This window comes from Leucopleurus acutus (assembly GCF_964270905.1).
Source record: "Leucopleurus acutus genome assembly, chromosome: 6".
Taxonomy (NCBI): domain Eukaryota; kingdom Metazoa; phylum Chordata; class Mammalia; order Artiodactyla; family Delphinidae; genus Leucopleurus; species Leucopleurus acutus.
This window is the reverse complement of record NC_139149.1, coordinates 81,143,926-81,167,314: the sequence shown is the minus strand read 5'-3', so window position 1 is coordinate 81,167,314 and position 23,389 is coordinate 81,143,926. Positions and strand designations below refer to the sequence as shown.

The window sequence follows — 23,389 nt, the reverse complement described above, 5'->3', positions numbered from 1 at the left end:
ACATATTTGTATTGAGTCAGTCACACAGCAAGGTAAACTGTTTTCTTTGTGATAGCTATAACCTGACCCTTACCTGCTTTACAAGGCTGCTTCCAGTACCAACTTCCCTCTGAAGTTCTTTTGTTCTTCAGAGTCCAAGGCCAGTGTGACAATACAAGCTTATGCTCTGCTCGTATAGCTGATGCTTAGAAGAAAAAAGACCACTGTATTTTTTTAGCATATATTTTATTTATTTATTTTTCACATCTTTATTGAAGTATAATTGCTTTACAATGGTGTTAGTTTCTGCTTCATAAGAAAGTGAATCAGCTATACATATACATATATCCCCGTATCTCCTCCCTCTTGTGTCCCCCTCCCACCTTCCCTATCCACCCCACCACTGTATTTTTATCTTTTAAAAATTCCTGATTTAGGAATGACGTTTAGGATTAAGAGAGGCATTTCATTAGTGTTAATGCTGACGATCAGGGCTTTTCTAAGAACTCAGAAAGTTTAAAAAGGCTTTAAAAGACTGGCAGAGTTCCTGCTGTGTAACTTAATAACTGTGTGATATTGCACAATTTATATATACCCCCCGCCCTAGTTTTTTCTCTCATTTCTTAAATGGGATTAGCCACAGTTTATCCACTTTATGGGATTTATGGAATTAGCAACAATTTACCAACTTTATGTGAATTTCAGTAGTGTTTGGGAACGTATATTGTAGACGAAACTCCTATCCAAATGGTATTTAGAAAAAAAGAAAAATGACCTTGAATTACAGCGCGAGGGATGAGACTGTTGTAACTGTTTCTGCAACTAAGCACTGCAACATCTGAGACATGCTAAAGAAAGCTTTTGTTTGGCTCCAGAACGCCGGTCCGGTGAATTTGGAGGAAGGGGATTGAAGGCCTGAGGCTTCTCCCAGCCCTGAAACCGTAATGTTTCTTTCAGTGACTGTTTTTAACTGCCCTGGTATACCCTGGTGTAATCCACTTTACTCCAGGGCAGAGTTACTCACATTAAGGAACCAAGGCTCACGTAACCCTTTTCTGGTTTACCGGGAAAACCGCCTCCGGACCCCACCCTGGCTCCTCCCTCCACCCACAATGCACCTCTCTGTTCTATCTAGGTGGCTGTTCTGTCACGTGTCATCGACGGAGCGCGCTCCCGCTTGGCGCTTGCGTGGAGAGCGGCCCCCAGCTGTTTTTCTCCGTGGCAGCGGCGACGAGCGGAAGTTCTTGGGAGCGCCAGTTCCGTCTGTGTGTTCGAGTGGACAAAATGGCGAAGATCGCGAAAACCCACGAAGGTAAGCGGTCTTTTCCTTGTTACGTAGGTTCTCCGCTGCCCAACCTGCTAAGACTTTGGCTTCCTAGGTTTTTGCCTCTTCCTGTGGTTCCTTTTCTGGGGGCCCGAGCCCGCTCTTCAGGGCCCGCGTCGTCTGCTCGGCGCCAGCGGCGCAGGCCACTGCCCTGCGTAATGGCGTCCTACTCGTACACCCCCGACAGGCGCTTTGTTCAGTGTTCGGGAGCTGCTGCTTCAGCGTTGCTTTTTTACTCTGACCCGGGGGCCTCGTTAAACGGCTCTCTGAGGAAGATTCTTGGGCAAGGGAGCGGGGAAGAGCGCGTGGGAACAAAGTCTTCCTCGCCTCTCGGAACTGCCGTTGGCATAGTTTGTGCATGGGAGAGCCAGAAAAGCACTGAAATACGGCAGCCACTTTCTGGGCAGTCTTCAGTCGAGTTTAGTCAGACTGAGGCCCATTACTCTTAACCTTGGTTAATCTGCATGATTTCAGGCGTCCAAGATACTTACCTCGGTTTTTTTTTGTTGTTGTTCGAAATGATTTGGGAATAAAATCTGGTAGTTTTTCCCTCCCTGGATCACTTTTAGTATAATATGGGTCGTTTTCTTTCTCCAAAGAAAGCAAAGGTCTTTTTCTTCCTACCATATTATTGGTGGAAGAGAGAAAGGCACGTTAATGGCCAAAGCAGTTGAAGTAGTTGGTCGTTTTGTGGAATACAGAGTATGCGTTAGGAAAATGTTGGGAATAGGCTGGAGTCCCACGTCAGGGAGTATCCAGAAATGACAGGAAGTAGGGTTACTGTTGAGAAAAGATGAGGCATGGGAAGTTGGAGCTGCATTCCTTGATTTCTGACTTGGAATCTGAAATTTTTATCAAACACGAGCTTCCAAGAGTCACTATTTCACACATCGTTTCTAGGTTCCTGGCTCGGGGTTAGTCTGTGAGAGGTAATAAAGACTAAGGCCATCAAGTTTTACAGCCTAGTGGGGAAACAGATATGTATACATCTTCATTATTATATGAGGCAAATGAATGCTTAAAAAAAGTATAAGCAACATGTTCTGGGAACCTGGTTAACGAACGGAGTAATTAATTTATACTTAGGGCTGTTTCATAGAGGAGGTGAGGTGTCCCTGGTCTAAAAGGATCAATCGGTTTTAAATTAGGGGAGGACATTTGAGCCCGAGAGACCATCTTGTACCTAGGCAGTGAGTCGTGAAAGACGTGTTTGAGTGGTTGGCTGTAGCAGGAAAAGAGAATGCAAGGAGGGAAAAAGTAGATGCATCTGGAAATGTTGGTTGGGGCTATTAATAATTGTATCACCTGTGGGAACTGAAGTCTAGCTTTCTGCAACTTAAGAAACAGGCTAATGAAGTGGCAATAACTTTAATATTTTTATTATTCTTGTTAGGTATTTGGGATTTAAACAGTTTTAACCCTGAAGTGTTTTTTAGGCATTTCTGTCTTTAGACTATCTCAGACATACTTTTTGCAAAATAATTAGAAAAAGTAAGGATGTTGGCTATTCTTGTTTATTCAGGAGTAGATTATTTATTCGGGGCATTTTGTGGCTTTGATTACTTGTTTATTGGTATCTTTATCATAAGATACTTTTGGATAGGAAAATCAAAGTTATGATTAGTTTTCCTGCATTTTAGAAACCCAGTTGAAAGTTTTGGTCTACAGAAGATTGCAATTCATTTACCAAAATTGCTCTTATTTGGGATTATGCTTCTTATCAATATGAATTAGCTGAGGCCATAAAGAAAGTATTGGAGCATTCAGTTTCACATCTGAATACCGTCTGTATACAAGATATTGTCCATCACTTAGGAGTATAATACAGTGGGATGAATGTTAGTGATGAATGTTACGTAGTTTCTTGCTCCTTCCTCATGACATTTTCCTGGAGAACGCTAGTCCTTCAAGGTCCATCTCTGTTTTCACTTGTTAAGGCCTCTCTGATAACCTGGAGCAGAATTAGTTTCTTGGTGTTTGTTTTTTGTGCTGCTACTGCAGCACTCTATAAATCGTTATTACTTAGAATATTCTATTGTGTTAAGGTTTTCTCTTCCACTTTGAAGTTGTGTACAGAAAGTGTACTTTGGTATCGACAGTACCATGTGCGTGATGAGTGCTGAATATTTTATCAACACTTATTGAGAGATTAATTTATACCGTAAGTATTAAGGGTGTCACAGAAAGGGGACACAAACTTGAACGATTGGGTAGGTTTGAATACATCTGTTTGGCTAAGATAGGTGGGAAGTAGGACTTATATTTTGGGAACCTCCTGAGCTCAGAGGAGGAAATGTTAGGTTAGCATCAGATTAGGGAAGGCTTTGGACGCTGAGCTAGGTTTCGCTTTGGCCTTCGGATATCTACAGGATAAAGTGCCCTCCTCATTCTCCCAGGTAACAGATTACTTATGTGATTTAGGAAAGTCATTGGTTGCAGAGTGAAGGATGACCTAAAGGGAGTAAGGGCAACTTTTTAGGTTATTGAAGCAGTTGAGAGGAGGTTTTGAATGTGAACCTCAGTGGAGCAACTTTTTTTTTTTTTTTTTTTTGGGCTGTGCTGCTCAACTTGCGGGATCTTAGTTACTGCACCAGGGGTTGAACACGGGCCACATCAGTAAAAGTGCCGAGTCCTAACCACTGGACTGCCGGAGAACTCCCTGGAGAAACTTTTTACAATGTGTAATACTTGTTTAATTTTTGTCTTAGAGTTGTCTATCATGTTGCCTTTTTAAATAAAGATTATATAATCTTTTCGTTCTAAATAATGTTGCTGGTAAAGACATTGCTCTTGTACCTTATAATTTATTGTTAAATTAATGGCTGCATCAGTACTTTGTAATTGAGTCTTGTGAAGTAAGTAATATTGTCTTTAAACTGAAGTAGGTTATTGTTGTACCTTCCAATGTGGTTCTTTTCACAGACTATTACTTCCCATCATTGAACCAAACTGATAACTTTTTTTCTTGTTGTCATGTTCCTTTCAAATATTTCTGTTACGATCAAGCCTTAACATCCTCTTTAACCAACCCAATTATTTTTTTATCCTGGGTCAGTGTGGCTTATGCTTTCCAGTGTTGAAATATAAAAAGAGCTGGACTTATTCAAGTCGAATATAATCCCTTTTTGCATGTTAAATTGTGTCAAGTGTATATAGTTATTAATGTGCATAATCTTGCCATTCAGCAGTTCTTCAGCTGTTGGTGATTTTGGCCCATGAGAGAATACACACTTTTCTGTTCGGAAAGGAAAATAGATGGATTATCCAGAAATCCCATATATTGGCTTGTTTTGCCACTATCCCTTGAATGGATTTTGGGGTGCATCACAAGGCTGAAAAAGTTTTCTCCCTTAGTCTCTTGCTTGCAGAATGGCTTGGAATAATCATTTTGTTACTCTGAATCTTCTGAGATTTTTATTTTCCTGTGTCCAGAATAGTTACTGTTTTGGTTTTGTAGATATTCAGGATGAATGTTGCTAGTCAGAATAAAAAGGAAAAGAAATTGCCTAAAGATTTTGAAAAAAATTTTTCCTGTAGAATTATTTAAGAATTAATTTCATTGATATTAGTTAGGAATTAATCATTTAGGAACTGTTATCTGTAGTGTTTAGTAAAATAATTTACCATTATAGTTAGTTGTCCTAGTGGGGTTTTGTTGAAGGAAAAGATTGAGAGTTGGTATACAGAATATACTTTCTATTTTTCTGGATGTCTTTTGGAAGTCTCATATTTGAGAAATCCTTGCTCACCACCTGCTTCTGATTGGTGGAGATTAGATGTCACTTATGGGACAGACTGAAAGGTGTCAGTGAGTGATTAACATCCAAAGGCTGTGTCTGTGTAACACATAATGAACAGTAATTAGAACGTTGCAAATAATACAGATTAAAAATGAGGAATAAAGATTATCAAGGAGGAGGAAGTGCTGCAAGCTGGACTTAGCAATGTGTGAGACATAGAAGAAAGAAAAGGCACAGAAAGGGAAACCAGTAGAATGGAATTGGTGGGGAGCAGTTAAACAGGTGTATCAGATGTGACCAGTGGTGGTTTATCTCAGAGTTTGATATTTAGGTCTTAGTTTAAAATACAAACAGTAGGTTAGATGTTGCCCGTCTTTTAAAAGACCCCTAGTTCCAGCAGTACTGTCTTTTGATGTCAAACTCAGTTCCCAGATAAAACATTTGATGTATTTATGTCAGAAAAATGTCTATAATTTTAAATTTTAAGTTATCACATTTTTTGGATTATAAAAGTAATACAGTAATTTTTAAGTAAATGAAAAGTGGAAATTTATTTATTGAGTGAATTGAGATTTCAAATGGGCCAGTTCACAAATTTATTCATTAATTCACACTTAATTAATTTTTATCTCCTAGGGAAGGATTTGTTCTCTGATAGTTGAAAATATTCCTAGGATCAGAATTTCTCTCCAAAAAGAGGGGTTTCAATTGAATAATAACATTTATTTTTTGTAGCTCATTGGAGCAAATTTAGTTTTTAAAATATATATATTAACATTTAGAAGATTTTACGTTACCATCATTTGCAAGATCAGTAAGGCTGGAAAAGAAAGAAAATGACAAAGAAAAAGAATTGGAACTTTTAAGATTAAAGTTATTATGTAAAAGAACTAAAAAAAACTCTGTTTATGTGTAGCAGAGGACTCCATTTCAGAGAAGAGAGAGCTTCTTTTTCTGTTGCATGGGGTCAGAGGGTGTGGTTTCAAAGGGTTAGAAGAAAGGAGAACCAAGAATGAGGAAAAAGGGAGGAACTTAAAACTATGCTTTTAAAAAATTTTAACTTTTTATTGAAAATTGAAAACATATACAAAAATAGAATAGTAAAATAAACCCCCACGTTGTGCCCATCATCTAATCATCTTGCTTGAACAGTTGTAAAGGCAAGGCCACTTTTGTTTAATCTCTTCACTTGTCTTTTCCACCTTTCCCATTATTTTGAAGCAAATCCAAGATGTATCATTTTATCCATACATTTTTCAGTGTGTATCTCTAAAATGTAACAACTTTAAAAAATACCATTGTTGGGAGTTCCCTGGTGGTCTAGTAGTTAAAATTCTGTGCTTTCACTGCCGTGGCCCGGGTTCAGTCCCTGGTCGGGGAACTGAGATCCCACAAGCTGTGTGGCGTGGCCAAATAAGAAAAAAAAAATTACCATTATTGCACCTAAAATTAATATAATAAAATATCCATCAGTGTTGGGAATCAAGTTCCAAATAAAGTTCATACATTGTGATTAATCTTAAAATCTTTGTTCCTTCATCTCTTTTTCTTGCCATTAATTTGTTGCAGTATCTTTGTCCTGTAGAGTTTCCCACAGTCTAGAGGGAAAAGAGAAGATGGCAATAAAAACACTCACAACTTTCTCTTAGACTCTCCCACCACTACTGCTGCAGTCAAGGTGTCAGTAGGCCCACAAGCAAGGGAAGCTCCAAGAATATTATTGGGTTTTGAAGTGAGCACAGTTCTGAAATCATACTTCAGGTTTAGGTTGGACTAGCCATGGCAAGGAGCTCTAACAAAGGACTTGCAAACTCAGGTGCCCGTCCCATTATAATTTTAATGGCAATGAATATAATCTCAAAGTTTTCTAATAAGCTTAACTACTACCTGAAATAGTTTTTTGTGTGTGTGTCATTTTTTTTTTTGGACTCCCAGTGATAGACATGTCTTAAAATACGAATACCAACTTAAGAAAAACCCCGTTTTGACCCCGGTCAAAACCCCTTGACCGTTTACCCTCAAGGATCCTCCTTTAGTGAGACTCTTTCAGGCTCTTTGGTAAATACAAGTCTAATACTTAACTAGTACTTTGATTTCTTGTCTAAGGCTTTTTTTTTTTTAACCACTTCCAACTCTGGGTATTTGAAGGACTATGCATAATTTTAATTTTAGGATTCCAAATCTGCTGTCAAGATAAGGAATCCCTGCTTTCTTTTTAAGTGTTCAGCATTAGTAACCAAGAGTCCTACTATAGAAGCCTCCTTCCCCCTCAGTAGACTTTACTGAAGATGGGGGTAGGGTTGGGTGAGAACAGAAGTGAGGCTTTCATTCAGATAATCAGATAACTTAGAAATCCATATTAGATGTTTCTACCTTCTGTTACCCTTTCTTTAACACCATAAAACTGTGGAATTTTATAATTTCACTTACCCCAGCTTTTCTTCATTTTACTTGTTCTCTTAATTCCTCTTCTCCATTTTATTTCTCAAAATTCTTCTGTTGTACAGAATAATTCAGTTCTACTCTGTCCTTAAACTTGCTTAAGTAAACCAAGAGTTTGTGATAAAATGAAACAAATACTTGTTATAAGACCCGGCAATCCTGCTCATAGGTATTTACCCAAGTGGTATTAAAACCTGTGTTCACACAAAAACCTGTACACTGATGTTTACCAGCAGCCTCTACAAACTCAAACAACTTGAATGCCCCATAGAGAATGGGTAAACACGCTGTAGTACAATGGAATGCTACTTGGTAATAAAAAAGCGCAAACTTGATGTGCACAACATGAAGGCTGGAATATTTATGGGTTTGGGTGGATTAGAGTGCCAGCTCTTGGCAATCATATGTGTGGCCACTAGGCGGTCCTAGTCTATGGTGTCTAGCAGACTGTTCATTTTTTTTATTTTCACATCCGAATGTCTTGAATTACAGAGATGCTAAATTGGAAAGGGATTAGGTGGGAACAGATTAGCATAAACATTTCCTTCTTTGTTTCCCTCCTCAAGTCTTTTATTTAAAAAATTTTTTTTTCTTTTGTGTTGGATCTTCTTGCTTTGTGCGGGCTTTCTCTAGTTGCAGCGAGTGGGGGCTGCTCTTCGTTGTGGTGGCTTCTCTTCTTTGTTGCGGAGCACGGGCTCTAGGCACTCGAGCTTCAGTAGTTGTGGCACTTGGGCTCAGTAGTTGTGGCTTGCAGGCTTTAGAGCGCAGGCTCAGTAGTTGTGGCACGCGGGCTTAGTTGCTCCGTGGCATGTGGGATCTTCCCGGACCAGGGCTCGAACCCGTGTCCCTTGCACTGGCAGGGGGATTCTTAACCACTGTGCCACCAGGGAAGTCCAAGTTTTTTATTTAATATCTTAGACCTCTGGTTATTCTTTTGAATATATTCCACCTCATTTTTTTTTCATACTTGGTATCAAGTCTTATGCGTTCATCGTTTGCTGTCAGAAATTATCTATTTGATTATTTTTAGTTCGTATTTTAAGAAAGTACAGGAATACCTGCATATCAGTAGCTGTAATTTAGTGTTAGCTTTGAAAGTAAGGAGTTAAAGACAACTTTTTTCTCTTTACCAGTTTTTTATAAACCCTTGCTGGGAGAAAAATTAGAAAATTTACTTTTCTTTTCCTTTTTTTTTTTTTTTTTTTTTGCGGCACGCGGGCGTCTCACTGCTGGGGCCCCTCCCGCCGCGGAGCACAGGCTCCGGACGCACAGGCTCAGCGGCCATGGCTCATGGGTCCAGCCGCTCCGCGGCATGTGGGGCCCTCCCGGACCGGGGCACGAACCCATGTCCCCTGCATCGGCAGGCGGACTCTCAACCACTGCGCCACCAAGGAAGCCCAGAAAAATTACTTTTAATGACTTCTACAGATTGAAAGTTACATTTTTATTATGAAATATAATACAGGGAAGTGTAGGAAAAAGTGTTATGAACATAGTGTAACGCATTGCCCAGCTTTACCAATTCTTAGTATTTTGCTGTATTCCACGAATTTTATTTATTTTGGAAACAAAACAAAGTTACCTTATTTATGAACATATTGATACATTTGTTTGCTCATAAATATTTGATTGTATTATGTTTGGTATTTTGGCACAAGTTTTATTAAGAAATAATTACAGGGTTTTCTAGTTTTTAATTCTGTCACTTGTATAACTGCTGAGTTTTGTGGAATCTATTGTAATTTTGTGGATAACACGATTTTTGTAAATGTGCTGCAGTTTACAATGCAAAACAAAATCCACTAGCTTTTTGGACTTTAATCCATACAGACAAAGATACAGAAATAGTAACTGGTTGAACTATATACATAACCTGTTGAAATTTAGTAATGAACCTCGCCCTCAGAATTTAACCATGAACAGCTGCCTAGCCCCATTTGATTCAATAAGTATCCAGTCACAGTTCATACAGGCTTTATACAAATGCTAATTCAATATTTGTATACCTTTGTAAGAAAACTGTTCCTAATCAGTAAGGACATAAAATCAGTAGGTAAAATTCAGTAGATGAAAGTAGTTCTGAATAAATATATTATCCAAAAAAGGATAATAGCTATTGAAAACTTATAATGGAAAAGTTCTTTAGAAGGAAAATAAAACTGTGATGTGTTGGTGGGGCAGCACACTGCACAATGATAGGTGTGGTGTGATGCAATTTTTGTGAAACAGTTCCCCTTCCTGGTTTTTTAGTTGTATGTGACCTAGAAGAAAGTATAAAATTGGTGATTCTGGTGAGAGTGGGCTGGGGCTGGAAATGGAGGGATGATGGGCTAGGTATGAGTTTCCTGGGGCGTTTATTAATAATGTGGAAGCCTGGGCTCATACATTGGAGGTTCTGATTTAGTGTGTCTGAGGCTTAGGAGTCTGTCCTTGTAACAGGTGCCCCAGGTGATTTCGATGTAAGTGGTCAGTAGACCACACTGATGCTGTAGAGGGGAGATGGCATACTATTTGGCTGGCCTGATTGACCCGTTTATGTTTCTTGCCTGGATCCTGATGGCGGTAGCATTTGTGGTTCTTTAAAAGAACCTATTTACTTAAAAGTAATACATGTACCTAGTGGTTGGAAAAAAAAAAAAAAGCAAAAGCTTCAAACATTGCTGAAATGGAAATGCTCAAAAAAGGAAAAAAAGAAGGGTAGATCTCCACTCACCCTTTAGCCAATCTGCTAATCCCTGAGAGGTTTCCTTGTATTATACCAGGGGAAAAAGTGTTCTAGTGGGTGAGGGAAGGGAGCAAATATGGGTTAGAACTTACATATATATATATATATATATATATATATATATATATATATATATATACACATTATAAATACTTAAAACAGAAGCAACAGTAGAGAATAGTAAAATGAATCAGCCAGCTCAAGTGAGGATATTTCTGTTTGTGATTAATCATGGTAGAGGCCCCTGGCTGCCTGTGCTGCTGTAACAGTTTTGGGGAGAAATGCAGGAAAAATGCGTGGTGCTGGCGGTGCTGTGACACAGTATAAAAATTTTGAGATGTGTTTACAAACTGGGACTGCTAATTTCAGTGTTAACCCTATTGCATTATATTGAGTTTCTGAGACTTGCTCCCACAAGCTGTGCCTCAGACTAGATAATGTTATTACATTTTCTACTTTAAACCACACCCCATCTTGAGGAACTAGAGAAGGTTTTCTCCCTTAGCTGGGGGAGGGGGTTGGCCATTTGTGCCACTTGAATTTTTTCCTTTTGGTCCTTGCAAACTAGTAAATGAGCTTTTAAAAGCTTTTTAAATGACTTAATTCAGTTGAAGGTCATGAGCTAGCACAAGCTAGCACAAATTGAAACATCTATTTGTTAGGCCACAGATCACTGGCAGTAGAAACTCTTTTTCTTTACACATGTATATGTTATTCATATTATTAAAATGAAACGTTAGTTTGTAATTTAAAGTTATCTGTTGTCTGGAAAGACTTAAAAAAAGGTTGGAAGACTAGTCAGTATTCAAAGGAGACTGAAGAGACATGACAACTAAATGCAATGTGTGGTTCTTGATAGGATCATGGATCAAAGAAGGGACCATCTATGAAGGATGTTAGTAGGACCATTGGGGAGATATGAAACTGGATTGTATTTTAGATGATGTCATATCTAGGTTTAATTTCTTGAGCATGTTAATACTGTTGTGCTTATGTAGGAGAATGTTCTAGATCTGGAAATACATGCTGAAATATTAGGGGTTTTAAATGGTTTAGAAAAGTTGCATGTACACACACATATTTGTTTTATGTCTTATATACATAAACAGTTGATGAATGTAAGTGAAGAGTGTGGGTGTTCATTGTACTGCTTTAATTTTTTTCAGTCTTGAAAAATTAAAAAAGCAGTTGAAAAGAGTTGATACTTCATTCACCACATTTGCGTCTTTTTTTTTTTTGGCTGCTTTGGGTCTTCATTGCTGTGCATGGGCTTTCTCTAGTTGCGTCGAGCGGGGCTTATTCTTTGTTGCAGTGCGCAGGCTTCTCGTTGGGGTGGCTTCTCGTGGCAGCACATGGGCTCTGGGCGTGTGGGCTTCAGTAGTTGCAGCACATGGGCTCAGTAGTTGTGGCTCCCGGGCTCCAGAGCTCAGGCTCAGCAGTCGTGGCTCATGGGCTTAGTTGCTCCACGGCGTGTGGGATCTTCCCAGACCAGGGGTCGAACCCGTGTCCCCTGCATTGCAGGCGGATTCTTAACCACTGCGCCACCAGGGAAGTCAACCATGTGCATCTTCTGAATGTCAGACCTATGGCTAGACATGGTGTTTGGGGAGTGAGACATGGCAAGAGTTAATTCATTCATTGAATGCTTAAGTGTTTCATGCTCATTATGTCCTTCAGTCCTTAAAAGAAAACTTCATGTTGTAGGAAACTGAGATACATAGGTTAAATAATGTATTAATTAGCAGAGAGCCTTTGAAGGCATACATTTTAAGTCTAAAGCTCAGACTCTTAATCATAAATCTAATGTGATGGTGGTTGCAGCCAAACTGTGTAGGGCTCTGTATTACGTGTTTAAGAATTTAGATTTTATCCTTTATTGTTTTGCTGTTGAAAATGTTTAGGACATCACCTAGGAGCTTGTTAGGAATGCAGAAACTTGGGTCTGATATGATATAGGCCTACTGCATTCTAACAAAATCAGAACGTGTAGATGATTTGTTGCCCATTTAGGTTTGCGAACCACTCTCCACAGTACTGTTTTTACCTTTCTGGTAGTGTTGAGTTTAAATAATCTTGAGTGTTGTACTTGGTCCCTTAATCAACATTAACAGTATTATTTTTTCAAGCAGGAAAAGCTTAGAATTCAGCAGTAGTATAATGAACTTTGGTAACCCATTCTTAAGGTGAGAGTAACTTGTAGTTGGTGAAGTAGTAAGCACCTCCTCTGTGTGCATAAGTATTGTCTGTTGGGTGGAGGTGTATTAAATTTATTAAAAATCAATACTTTGTATAGTTACTCTAACCCCTTATGGAATGATTATTTTGAAGTTTCTGTATTTAGAAGAGTTTTTGATAATACTCAGTAGAAAAATGCATTGTGTTGAGTGCTCTTTGGAAAATGAGATTAAGAAGATTTTATTAATTTTGTTATAGATATTGAAGCACAGATTCGAGAAATTCAAGGAAAGAAGGCAGCTCTTGATGAAGCTCAAGGAGTGGGCCTTGATTCTACAGGTTATTATGACCAGGAAATTTATGGTGGAAGTGACAGCAGGTTTGCTGGATACGTGACATCTATTGCTGCAACTGAACTTGAAGATGTAAGTTACAAAGTATATAAACAGTCCAAGCATTATTTTGAAGGAGAGCAAGAAATATAAAGGAATCTTCTGTTTTGAGTCATCTGGTTTAATCTGGGGAGACATCTTGGAGATTGGGAGATCTTCCTTTGGGAGGATAAAACTGTTGAAAGCGTCCTTCTCTTCTAAGAAACTTCTGGAAGTGCTCAGTTCTGAATCTTTATGTTAAAACTAGTTTGTTTATCCAGCAAAGCACCTGGAAATCATTAACCATTGTAAAGTAAATCCTTATTGTTACCTACTGAGCTCTATCTAGAGTAGCCCAGTGAGAAGTGACTTCATTTTTTAAACAGCCGTCTGTGCTTGTGACTTTTGATTTCTGACTTGTTTCCAAAAAACTTGGTGCTGTTTTTTCCCCCCTTGGCATCTTACATGAGTGGACTCTTTCTTGTTACTCATATTAATGGGCTTTTCATGCCTAATTTAGTTACTCTGAAGGGGGACTGCCTCTCATTTTGAAATACATCTCTTAAAAAGTGTTTTCATATAGTCCACATAGCTTATACTTTGTCACACCATTTTCAGACACCCAAATTTGGTGAAATAGCTGATCATTTTCGTGTGGTTCAGTAATCTATGTACATAGATTATGAAACTTGTTATTTTTATGAAATTCAAGCCATATTTAATTTTATGGTTAGAACTTTTTTTTTAAGAAAAATTTTGAAGTTCCAAAGGCAAAATTTCTAGAAGCTGATCAGTCTTATGTTTGCATTATCGTACCTTAATGGTAAGAGGCAGTGATGGCTCTGTGTTCCAGACGCTGAGCGGGAAGTTGTCATTTCAGTTTTGAATAAAATTAATGAGCTGTTAAGATCTTGAGATCTATCCATTGTTGCACTTCTTACCTTAGTAAAATAATAATATAACATTGTTCTGTTTAAACGTACTATTAGGGAAATAAATACATTTACAATTAATTACATTTTGTTTCTGTGGTTAAATCATGTTTTTTAAAAAAGTTAAAAAGACAAGGAAACTGGTGAGTTCTAAATAAGCTGTTTGTATTTTCCAAATTTGAAAACAAATTTCATCATGCGCTCTGTGAGAAGATGAAATGCTCAGGTTTTTCTAGTCCATACCTACTTTATTTACAGAAAGGATTCCTTGTTTAGTATTTTTAAAAGAATATAGAGAACTAAATTTCTTTATTAACTTTTTGAGTTGAAAAAAAAACCTAAGTGTTAACAAGTTTCATCACGTTGTCTTTTGATTTCATATTGAATCTTTGTGTGTTCTTTCTAGTTTTTAAGTTCTGACGTTTTTGTTTGTGGCTTTCTGGGGGCATTCGTTGCAGGATGACGATGACTACTCATCATCTACAAGTTTGCTTGGTCAGAAGAAGCCAGGATATCATGCCCCTGTGGCATTGCTTAATGATATACCACAGTCAACAGAACAGGTGATTTTTTTTTTTTTAAGTCAAAACCAAAGTTTATTCAGCTAAAGAAAACTGAACGTCTTAATTCCAATGGAAAGTCACATATTTTAGGAATCAAGTTATTACAGTGTCTGAGGAGAGTTGATTTGGGAGAATTAGAAATAGTAGTTTATTTCAAAAAGGTGATCATTTCATGAAGGATTGAACTATGGAAATTGTCTCATTTCCATATGCCTTATTTTTTCACATTAGCATTTATCTGAAAAATGATACATAATATTAGGTATTTATTAAACATTTTTACATGTTTTATAATGTTCTGATTTTTGTGTGTGACATTCTCTTTGGTTATTTAATAAGTGAGTGTTAAGTGAGACATACCTCTTTTCAGTATGATCCATTTGCTGAGCACCGACCTCCGAAGATTGCAGATCGGGAAGATGAATACAAAAAGCACAGGCGGACCATGATAATTTCCCCAGAGCGTCTTGATCCTTTTGCAGATGGTAATTCTTTCCCACTTTTCTATAAGTATTCAGAAATTTATTTGTGTTAAGTTGTCTTTAGCCCTTTGATTTTTTTTGGCATGCTTATGAATTTGCTTTTCTTTTTAAAAATCCCCCTTATAGATTTGTATAGATTTGGTTGAAGTCACAGATGCCATATTCTTCATCTTTATAATGCCAGTTTTCTTTCCAGGTAGAAGGACAAGAAACTAATGAGCCAATGCCATAGAAACGCAAAGGGTTAAAGGTTTTTCTTTTACTTTTGTTTTGGGTACGCTTTCTTTACTTTGAACAAATGTGTTTTTCTGCTCAAAATACTTTCAAATTATTGAAAGTTTTCATTCCAAGTCTTAGATTTTTAGGATTGTTACTTTTGAGAAACTGTTTCCACATTAGAGCTCCCCTCATATTGCTCTAAATATAGTTTAGTAAATGCACCTACTTTGCTCTAAGCATACTTAAAGTTAAAACAAAAGTATGTATACAAAGACTTTGATATTTTTAATAGTTGGAGTCTGTTTTGCTAATTTTAGTGTGCAGGTCAGCACAAGGGGCATAGTGAGCCTGATGGAAGCTTTCCTCAGGTGAGTGAGTTTCAAGATCAAAGTTAGGTACCTGTTTCTTAAAATTAGATTCTGCTGCAGGTTTACAAATTAGACTTTCAGCCTGCATGAATTAGTAGGGATATTCTTTTTTTTACTTGCATAATTGTAATTGATTTAAACATGTATGTCAGAATTCACAGGCCCATACTAACTGTCCTTAATTTCTTTCCTACAGCAGTACTGCTATATGCCAGTCCTGTCTGCATTCTTAAGGGTGCAGTTCAACACATCCTCTCTAGATTATGGTGAAAAAGTATTCCAAAGGAAGTCTTATCAGAGATAGTGTCAGAAAGAATGACACTACCAATTGGGCATGATCTTCAGCATAGGAAATGTCTTAGACCTTTATTAGTTTTTCCTAAATTGTGATGCTATACTACTTGTATAGCTAATTATCACATTTCTAAAACGTAGTGTGCCTCTGTGAATCTTGTTATATATTGTTTGGGCTTCTTTAAGATGTTTTGAAGTTTGAAAAGCAAATACTGAAACTTTAACCAAGAGACTAACACATCTCTTTGTACACCACTTTTTTCTGTATGCATCATAATAACTGGTAGAAGTAATATATTTCAAGTAATATGTTTCCAGTTGTTATTTATACTTTCTAAGAAAATAAAAATATGTTTCTGGGTCAACAAAAAGTAAAAATCATGAAGCCCTTTTTAGTAACATGACATCAGAATAAGATTAGAGGTATATTTTTAAAAATCAGATTTTCTAAACTATAACTGTTTTAGAACATTGTATGAAGAACTTATCTAGTCATAGTTACTTGTAGTCAGGATTTTAACAGCTTGCAACAGGTAATGTTTTGAATATAAATATCTTTCCAAAGTGTTACTAATGGTAAAGAGATAATTTTCTAGGCTTCTATTCTGCTGCTTGAAGTCAGAACTGCTGATGGAGACAAAGGCACGAAAGTGTACGTATTCCGGATTAGCAACCCAGGAACCCATCACTTCTGAAGACTCTAAACTGTGCTGTCATTTTGTTTTTATATGCATTAAAATATTTGTTTTAAACTGCTGTAGATATGTTTGTGTTCAAACAGGTTAAATTGATCAGCAAACTCAATAAAAAGTAAGATGTGTAATTATTAAAGTTTTCCATCAAAAAATAAATTAAATGATTATGGAATAATGTAATATTAGAGCAGGGAAGATAAATCAGTTGAACCTAATTATTTTTTATTTATTGTACTCTTGTCCTGTTGCTGTTCTTTTCTGCAGGAGGGAAGACCCCTGATCCTAAAATGAATGCTAGGACTTACATGGATGTAATGCGAGAACAACATTTAACTAAAGAAGAGGTCTGTGAACCTGCTTTTTATTTTAATGGTGTTGAAAGAATGTAAAGAAAGTTGAGATTAAGAGACTTTCATGTTTCCTTTTTATTTGCTGCACAAGTAATATTTTAACATTATTAATAAAAATTAAGTTGAGAAAGAACCTTATTCAAAATTCTAACACCTCCCAAATTAAGCTTTTCATATTTCTATACTATCCTTTTCTAGTGCCTGGCCCCTTGGCCACATGTATATGCATATATATCTTACAGTGGATATATCTGGGGGTGGATTGATGGTGTGTGCCTGAAGTCAGTGTGTAAGGGAAAAGTCAAAGAGTAAAATCATTTTTTGAAAAGCCTCTAACTCTTCCATAAAATTTAGTTTGAATATGGGTGGAGAATTCTAACGAATTCCTGCTGGCCTGCAGAGATTGCGGTGTTTTGTTCTAATAGTTAATTTTCATAACTTTATTATAAATATATAATAGATTTGTTTGTTGGATGAATTAAATGCGGTAATGGAACCCTACTTTAAAATCATAGGCTAAATAAATGTGTATTTTTTGTGACTATATTATATATAATATTTCATAGTTATAACAAAATTTTGAAAATATCACTTTTATTACTTTTCTAACTTATTACATAGTCTTAATTACTATTTATATGAGTTTTATGTAAAACTGTTTTTCATTGGAAGCATTTTGGTTCACTACCATTGACTGAAGATTTTACTTCATTAAGTGTATATAAAGCAGTGCGCTCTACGTAATAAATTCTGTATTTGCTCATTTTATATACTGTGCGGAAAGACAGTGTATAAAACTTGAAAATACAGGAAAGAGGGAAAATAAGGAATGGGTCCACCAGTAGCATAGAAAGGAGAATGAGTGAAAAATAAAATGGCATTATATAGAAATGACTCTGCTAATGATGTAAGAATATATTGAAAATGTTTTAAAGATGCTCACTGTTTATTCAAATATTTTTCAGAGAGAAATTAGGCAACAGCTAGCAGAAAAAGCTAAAGCTGGAGAACTAAAAGTCGTCAATGGAGCAGCAGCATCCCAGCCTCCCTCAAAACGAAAACGGCGTTGGGATCAAACAGCTGATCAGACTCCTGGTGCCACTCCAAAAAAGCTATCAAGTTGGGATCAAGCAGAGGTAATTTCTTTTTTTTATTTTTTATTATTACTATTTTAAATTTATTTTTCTCATGGAATATATTAGTCTGCTTTTGTTGACACAACAAGATAACCACAGACTGGGTAGCTTAAACAGAAGACATTTTCTCACAGTTCTGGATCAAGGTGCCAACCGGGTTAGTGTCTGGTGAGAGCTCTCTCTCCGGCTTGCACACATCTGCCTTCTTGCTGTGTCCTCAAGAGGCCTTTGCACACGTGGAAAGAGCGAGGGAGCTCTGGTGTCTCTTTTCCTATAAGGACACCAGTCCTGTCAGATTCATGTCCAACCTTGTGACCTCATTTAGCCTCATTACCTCACTAAAGGTCCAATCTCCAAGTACAGTTACAGTGAGGATAAGGGCTTCGACATGACTTTTGGTGGAGACATAGTTCATTTCATAACATGGGGTAAAGGAATGTTCCTTTTGGCATATTAATTATAGATATGTAAGTATGTCACGTTATGTGGAGGTTGAGTATAACAGTGGTCTTCCTCATTTTTTAGATGGATTATTTAAGTCTGACCACAGGTGTCAGATACATAATGCTACTGCGTTTCCTTCGTCAGTTGATTTTCCTAGAAACTTTTTTTTTTGGTGGTAAAATGTATATAAAATTTACCATTTTTAACCATTTTTAAGTGTACAATTTGGTGGTATTGATGACACAGTGTGTGTCAAGTACCACCATGATTTATTTTCAAAACTTTCTCATCACTTCAAGGAAACTCTGTGATCATTAAGCAATAACTTTGTCCCCCTCCCCTTCAGATGACTTTTTTATGCTTTTCTCTGTGAAACCTGTAGTACCTCCTTAGCTGCTGCTTTTTTGGGGGGGGGGGTGGTTCGCGGGCCTCTCACAGTTGTGGCCTCTCCTGTTGTGGAGCACAGGTTCCGGACGTGCAGGCTCAGCGGCCATGGCTCACGGGCACAGCCGCTCCGCGGCATGTGGGATCCTCCTGGACCAGGGCACAAACCCGTGTCCCCTGCATCGGCAGGCGGACTCTCAACCACTACGCCACCAGGGAAGCCCAGCTGCTTCTTTTTTAGTTTATGACTTTGCTCTCTATTTCCCTCTCACCCCAAATAAGAACAATTAAAAAGAAAAAAGTATACATATTCCCACTGTGAAATCTGCTGGTATGCCTGTATATGTTCTCATCTTGGCTTTTCCTTCTCTTATAATGTGAACTATTGGTACAGGTTGACCATCTAAAGCTAACCCATCTGCTTATGTGCCATTTCCCATCTCTTATTACTCAAGGACTCTCATGTAACATCAGTTTTTTTCTCTGTACTCTAGGTTATTATCATGAGCAAACACATTTTACTGATCTTCATCTTTAAAAACAAAAAACAAAACACCACAAGAAATCTTCTCTTGACCATAACTTCCCCTTCCAGCTACCATCCCATTTCTTGCTCTTTTTACCACAAAATGTTTTCAATGAGTTGTGTCTCTATACTTGTGCTCTGGTGCTTTTGCCTGCACTGCTCCACCAAATCCTCTTTTGTCAAGATGACTTAACCTCCTCATTGCTAAATCCAAAGATAAGTTTCAACCCTCATATTACGCAGCATATCAGTAGCATTCGACATTCTTTGATACCCTCTTAAACCAAAAAAAAAAAAATTTATTTATTTACTTATTTATTTATTGGCCGCGCCTCATGGCATGTGGGATCTTAGTTCCCCAACCAGGGATTGAACCCACACCCCCTGCTTTGGAAGCACAGTCTTAACCACTGGACCACCAGGGAAGTCCCTTGGTACCCTTTTCTTTCCTAGCCTCTGAGCTTCAGTCTTTCTTGATTCTTGTAATACTCACCTCAGTGACTGCTGCTTTTTAGTCTTGTTTGCTGGATCTTCCTCAGCTTCCTAAAATTTGGGGTACTCTAATGCTAAGTCCTCAGGTCTCTTTTGCATCTAAACTAACTCCCTAGGTTCTCACTTCTATCTTTACATACTATATTTATAAGACAACTCCCAAATTTACAAATCCATCCATACTTCTCTGTTCTTCAGACCTGACACATTTACTTTGATATGTATTTGATAGGCATTTCAGAATCAGTATTTATAATAAAATTGATTTTCTGTACTCACTGCCTCCAGCCTGCTCCCATGTCTATTGGCTCAAACCAAACGCTTAGAAATCATTTCAGGGTCATCCTATACTCCTCTTATTCTCTTCCCTGGCATCCTATCCACAAATGCATTTTGTTGGCCCGACCTTTAAATATATTCAGGATCTACCCACTTTTCATGACCCCACCACCCTAGTCTAAGTCACTGTTGACTCTAGCATAGGCTACTGCAGATTTATTTACAAATAAGGAAAAATGTGTCAGGCCATGGCATTGTTTTTCCAAACCCAGAATTGAGATACACTAAACCTAGCACATAATTTCCAAACAGTTTAGTTTTAGATCTTGAGGAGTCTCCATTTGCTTGCTGATATATGAGAGGATTTGGTTCTGTATAATATGTTATTACTAACTTAAATTCTGTGGTTGACATTCAGTGCAAATTTTAAAAACTGACATTCAGTGCAAATTTTAAAAACAGAGAAAGAGAAACTTGTCCTTTTGGTATCTGTTTAACTGAAAAGGAGACCCAAGAGTTGATGTCTATCTCATAAAAGCTGTAGAGATTCAGACCATGTTTTCTTTCACACTTCTCATTTAACACAACTCCATCTTAATTATGATTGTGGGAATTACAGCGGATACTAGGAAGCATCTTTTCCTACCTGATTGAGCAGGAAGAGCAGTTGCTGAAAATGAGACTTTTGAACAATTTATGTTCTTTACTCATCTAATTGAGAATTTCTCAACCCTGAGTAATATATAGAATCTTTTTTTTTTTTCTTTTGCGGTACGCGGGCCTCTCACTGTTGTGGCCTCTCCCGTTGCGGAGCACAGGCTCCAGACGCGCAGGCTCAGCGGCCATGGCTCATGGGCCCAGCCGCTCTGCGGCACGTGGGATCTTCCCGGACCGGGGCACGAACCCGTGTCCCCTGCATCAGCAGGCAGACTCTCAACCACTGCGCCACCAAGGAAGCCCTATATAGAATCTTTTGAAAGGAAAAAATACTGAGTCTTATTTGCAAACATAAAGCTAAATAGAACTCTTGGGTTGGATAGAGCATCCAACTTTAAAAGAAATATGTAAAACTATACTACAAAACTTACAGAATTATTTAAATACAGATTTTGTTTTGCTTCACTAATTCACCTGCTGTTTTTGATATGATATTGTCTGCACTCTGCAGGTTCTTTTGCTTTCATACTGTCTGATGTCCTACATTGCTCACTACTTGTCTCTATTCAACTACCATGGAACCTTCATTTAAGTCAACTTCTAATCTTTTTTCACTAATCTTGCCAGCATCAGAGCAATAGTATTATAGATTTGATTATAAATATAACCTCTTCTCAGGGATTTGAAATAATGTTGCAGTATCTAGTTATAATTACCCAGGTGATCCAAACCATGCTTAAATTAATCAAACACACACAAAATTGAACAAAAACAAAAATATTCTTAGTGGGAACTCATGAGTCTCTGTCTCTAAGACCCAGTTTTGAGATGTGCTGATATAATTAAAGGTGAAATTCTTGAGATCTTGACAGAGAAACCTTAATGTTTTCCCAAAGTTACGGAGCCATTAGTGGCATAACCAAAATACATTGTTTTTTAAATTAGGGCTTTTTTCATTGCTACAAATTAAATCTTTTAAGTTATTTTTTGTCATAAACATATTTGCTAGAAAGTAGGTATCTTTTAAGCAGAAGGATAATTTGTTCTCTTAATCATGAACTAAAACATTTAATTTTTTTTGTTTGCTTAGCAGGTTTTCTAATTTTTATGTGGGTGTATGAAATAAATTTTTTTTTGCTCTGTTAAGACCCCTGGACATACCCCTTCCTTAAGATGGGATGAGACACCAGGTCGTGCAAAAGGAAGTGAGACTCCTGGAGCAACCCCAGGCTCAAAAATATGGGATCCTACACCTAGTCACACACCTGCGGGCGCTGCTACCCCTGGACGGGGCGATACACCAGGCCACGCGACACCAGGCCATGGAGGTGCAACTTCCAGTGCTCGTAAAAACAGATGGGATGAGACCCCCAAAACAGAAAGAGGTACTTCTAGTGGAGTTTGGGTGTGTGCTTGGGTAAAATGTTGATTTGATGAGTGGTATGTTTATGGCCAAAATCTGTTCTCTCTGGTCCTAGGAAGACAGATAAATAAACAGATGCTTTTGGGACAGGTAAAGAACTGAGCAGATGATATACCTAATTCTTTTCCCTTCTTGAAGAGATTTAAGATTTATTTTAGGAAGAACATTAGAAGAAAGTAAAGTTTGTAGGCCATAATCTCTTTTTTTATTGTAGTATAATATATATAACATAAAATTTATCATTTTAACCATTATAAGTGTACAATTCAGTGGCATTAAGTATATTCACAGTGTTGTGCAACCATTACCTTTATTCATTTCTAGAACTTTGTCATCATCCCAAACAAAAACTGTACCCATTAAGCAATAACTCTCCATTCTTACTTCTCCCAGCCTTTGGTTACCTCTCATTTACTTTCTGTCTGTGTAAATTTGCCTAAATACCTTTTTTTTTGTGTAAACTCTCTAAAGCTGTATTTTATTAACTGTTTATGAGATTAGCGTTGGGAAGTTAAGATTTAACATTACATCTGCTATATTAAAATTTTATAAAGAATTTTTAATGATTGGGCAGAGTGCTTAACATGAAATGTAGGGAATTCCCTGGTGGTCCAGTGGTTAGGACTCGGTGCTTTCACTGAAGGGGCCCGGGTTCCATCCCTGGTCGGGGAACTAAAACTAAGATCCCACAGGCCGCACGGCGCAGCCCAAAAACACCTGGAAAAAAATACAGCGGATGAGAGAGGCAGTATAGAATTGTACATGCAGAGTAATCTCACTCCATGGAGAAATGAAAGGTGGCCCAAGATACGTAAAGTGGCTGTCTATGGGTTGTATGTTGTGGGTAGTTGAAAAAATCCTTTGCTCTGTTTTCCTGTTCCTCGATGGTTATCATTTATTGTTTTTGTAATCCGTGGAAAAGATACAGTCAAGGAGAATAAATATGAAATGAAACATTAAAACTTAAATGTGTCTCCATTTTAGGAATATCCTGTTTCTGAAGTTGATCAGTTTAAGTATATTAGTTGTCTGAAAATAGTCATTTTTTGACAGTGGTTAAAATTTTAGGCTTATTCACTCCTTTTCTTTAAAGATACTCCTGGACATGGAAGTGGATGGGCTGAGACTCCTCGAACAGATCGAGGTGGAGATTCCATTGGTGAAACACCAACTCCTGGAGCCAGTAAAAGAAAGTCACGTTGGGATGAAACACCAGCTAGTCAGATGGGTGGAAGCACTCCTGTTCTGACCCCTGGAAAGACACCAATTGGCACGCCAGCCATGAACATGGCTACCCCTACTCCAGGTAGAAACTTTATCATTGGAAATATTTTTTTCCCCTTGTTAGTATTTTGAATTTTTTCTTTGTGGTTTTTCTGTGTGCCATTA

General features: G+C 37.6%; 1 protein-coding gene across 6 annotated transcripts in view; it reads left to right on the top strand.

The window, feature by feature from the left end:
• Window positions 1–1,212: 1,212 nt before the first annotated feature.
• The window catches only part of SF3B1 (splicing factor 3b subunit 1), a 35,891-nt gene continuing 13,714 nt past the window's right edge, over window positions 1,213–23,389 (top strand). For 3 of the 6 annotated variants that reach the window (XM_082841471.1, XM_082841473.1, XM_082841474.1), the window contains exons 1-8: window positions 1,213–1,291; window positions 12,644–12,810; window positions 14,147–14,251; window positions 14,622–14,736; window positions 16,574–16,653; window positions 17,625–17,795; window positions 21,725–21,962; window positions 23,094–23,306. In XM_082841471.1, coding sequence (XP_082697597.1) covers window positions 1,264–1,291; window positions 12,644–12,810; window positions 14,147–14,251; window positions 14,622–14,736; window positions 16,574–16,653; window positions 17,625–17,795; window positions 21,725–21,962; window positions 23,094–23,306 — 1,117 coding nt within the window. In that variant the 5' untranslated portion in view covers window positions 1,213–1,263. Of the gene's footprint in view, window positions 1,292–12,643; window positions 12,811–14,146; window positions 14,252–14,621; window positions 14,737–14,781; window positions 16,654–17,624; window positions 17,796–21,724; window positions 21,963–23,093; window positions 23,307–23,389 lie in introns of those variants that run through there. The other 3 variants (XR_014326286.1, XR_014326285.1, XM_082841472.1) reach the window with 3 other exon arrangements.